The sequence below is a fragment of the Sycon ciliatum genome, chromosome 11 (genome assembly GCF_964019385.1).
Source record: "Sycon ciliatum chromosome 11, ocSycCili1.1, whole genome shotgun sequence".
Lineage (NCBI taxonomy): Eukaryota > Metazoa > Porifera > Calcarea > Leucosolenida > Sycettidae > Sycon > Sycon ciliatum.
The window spans coordinates 5,973,150-5,975,935 of NC_088653.1; the positions used below are offsets into that span (position 1 = coordinate 5,973,150).

The 2,786-nt window shown below is 48.3% G+C and overlaps 1 protein-coding gene across 1 annotated transcript in view; it reads right to left on the minus strand.

Moving 5' to 3' along the window:
* Window positions 1-2,224, minus strand: part of LOC135827028 (uncharacterized) — an 11,752-nt gene extending 9,528 nt beyond the window's left edge. The window contains exons 1-3 of the mRNA XM_065339549.1: window positions 2,221-2,224; window positions 1,418-1,672; window positions 336-434 (exon numbers count right to left, since the gene is read on the minus strand). Of these exons, the coding sequence (XP_065195621.1) occupies window positions 336-434; window positions 1,418-1,672; window positions 2,221-2,224 (358 nt within the window). The remainder of the gene's footprint in view (window positions 1-335; window positions 435-1,417; window positions 1,673-2,220) is intronic.
* Window positions 2,225-2,786: the final 562 nt, after the last annotated feature.

Sequence of the window (2,786 nt, forward strand, 5' to 3'; positions counted from 1 at the left end):
CCCTGATATAATTTTTGTCTTGCCAGTAACTTGTAGAGGGCAGTAAAAATGGACTGCTCTTTTCGAGTCTTTTCACTTTCTGTGGAAATGAGTTAGTGATGTCATGTGCCATATGTATGGCCTATCCTCATCAGAATACATGTGATTCGGAGTTATGGACATTTCAAAGTTACGTGCAGTGTTCGGTCCCAGACCGCCGGGGTAAACGAGGCATGAGTGCACTTGTAGAACACATTAGGATGGCATTATGATTGGCTGAGGACAGTAGAATGGCATAATTATTATGATAGGCTGAGGACAGTAGAATGGCATATTATGATAGGCTGAAGACTCACAAGTCACGGAATGCATCCTGCCCAAACTGGACGACCGAGATCTATTGCCGCGGCGTATCGACTCTTCTTTCAGGTAGCTCTGGTAACGTGTGACTTCGTCTGAACACAAACACACAGTCACGTGCACACACGCATACATGCACACACGCATACATGCACACACACACACACACACACACACGCATACATGCACACGCGCATACATGCGCACACACACACCCATACACACACAAACAGATGCACACATGCACATATGCATGCACACACGAACACATACATGTGCGTGCATGCACGCACGCACACGCACACACACACACATAGCCGCGTACACACACACACACACACACAAACACACATCAAGGACATTGGCGAGACATGCCACTAATGAGAGATAACTGTGTGTTTGTCATCATCAGCAGCTACGGAGTCTGTTTTGGGACAGGTTTCTCAAAACTAACGCAGATTCACAACTGACTTGAATGGCGTACGTGATTGTACTGAAGTATAACACCCAGTGCAGGCCTACCCTCGTTAGTAGACAAAACCTACCAGCTGAGCTGGTTTGAGAGACAGATCTACCAATTGAGCTGTTTAGGGAGACAAACCCTACCGATTTGAAAAACTGCTTTGGGAGGCAAAATCTACAAATTGAACTGTTTTGGGAGACAAAACCTACCAATTGAACTGGTTTCAGCGACTAAACGTGCCACTTGAACCGGTTTCGGAGACAAAGCCTGCCAATTGAACCTGGTTGGCAGATGAAACCCACCAGTCGATCCAGGTTGGGAGACGAAACCTGCTAATTGTACTGGTATTTTAGACAAAGCCCACTAATTGAACTGGTTTGGGTGACAACGTCTACAAATCCAACTGGTTTCCGTGACCAACCTACAAATTGAGCTGGTTTGCGTAGCAAAACCCACCAATTGAACTGGTTTGGGTGACAAAACCTACAAATTCAACTGGTTTTCGTGACAAACCTACCAATTGAGCTGGTTTGCGTAGCAAAACCTCCCAATTAAACTCAACTGGTGTGGGTGACACAACCTACCAATTAAGCTGGTTTGCGTAACAAAACCTACCAATTGAGTTGGTGTGGGTGACGGAAGCTTTCCACGCCAGGAATTGGTCACCAGAAGCCGACTTGGTGTGTGACATTGCCATGCGGGTCTTGGAGGGTTTGCCGGGAATCACACCACCGCTGCCTTCATCCTCATGCTGCTGTTGCTGTTGTTGTTGCTGCTGCTGCTGAGGATGATGTTGGTACAGTTGCCGCGCTTGCGGCAGCCCCTGAGAGCCGCGCGGTGTGGGCCTGTACGGCCGGCGGCTGACGCAGCCTGTAGGGGTGTGCCGTCAAGGGGCACGTGGACAGACACACACACAGACACAGGACACACACGCATGTCTGTACACTTGGTAACCAGTTTACACGGCGTTCGCGTAACAGGAAACGGGGGGGGGGGGGGAGCGCAGCAGGACAGGTTCATTGCATAGCATCAGACAGCGGTGGATCCAACGATCTCTACAGGGGACCCCAGTGTACTAGCAGTCAAACCCGAATAGCTGATACCAAGAGTCCATAAACAAGAGTATGCAACTGTGATCTCTTTTCTATGGGCCAGATGCGCGGCGCGCTGCCTTCATTACATCATTCAGCTGCAGTCCGCGCACTGCGGAAAATCAAACACCGCACTTTCCCTCCAGTTTGAAATGAACTTCCGTACGGAACTGCAGTTCACGCGCCAGAATTCAGAGATTGTGTAGGTACTGGAACAGATCGAGCAAAAACGGATGGGCTCGTGCGAGAAATTGAGAGTTTGAATGCATGCTTTCAGAGCGTGATGAAGGCAAGTTACGTAATGTAGGCAGCGCACCGCGCACTGACCCATACCCACAGTTGCATACTCTTGTTTTATGCACTCTTGCTGATACGTATACATAGACAGGCATATAGTTACCAGTAATACAGTCAACTTCGCTTATAACGACACTCGGCGGTGGGGCGTCAAAACGGTGTCGTTATTCGCGAAGTGTCGTTATACCCGAAGTCTCATTATAATAATATTGTATTACAGTGGGATGGGACTTTGCTCTGGGCATGGAAATTCTATCGTTATTCGCGAATTGTCGTTACATCCGCAGCAGTCGTTATTAGCCAAGTTGACTGTATATGTATTTTACGAAACTTAAGGGGATTCCGCGGAGCCCCTGGAACCCCTCCTGGATGCGCCCCTGTCAGAGTTCAGTGTGGTGCGCAGATAAATAATGCAGTAGCACAATATTGCTTAGCTGTGTGCAACTGCTCGATGACTAACAACATGTTTCAAGTTGCCCAAACATGTGTGACTAGGTACGAGTTACGTGGGTGTGCGGTTGGCAAAAAAAGAGATTTGGTGTTAGAAAGAGAGATAGATAGAGAGATAGAGAGAGACCGAGAGACACACACAGATC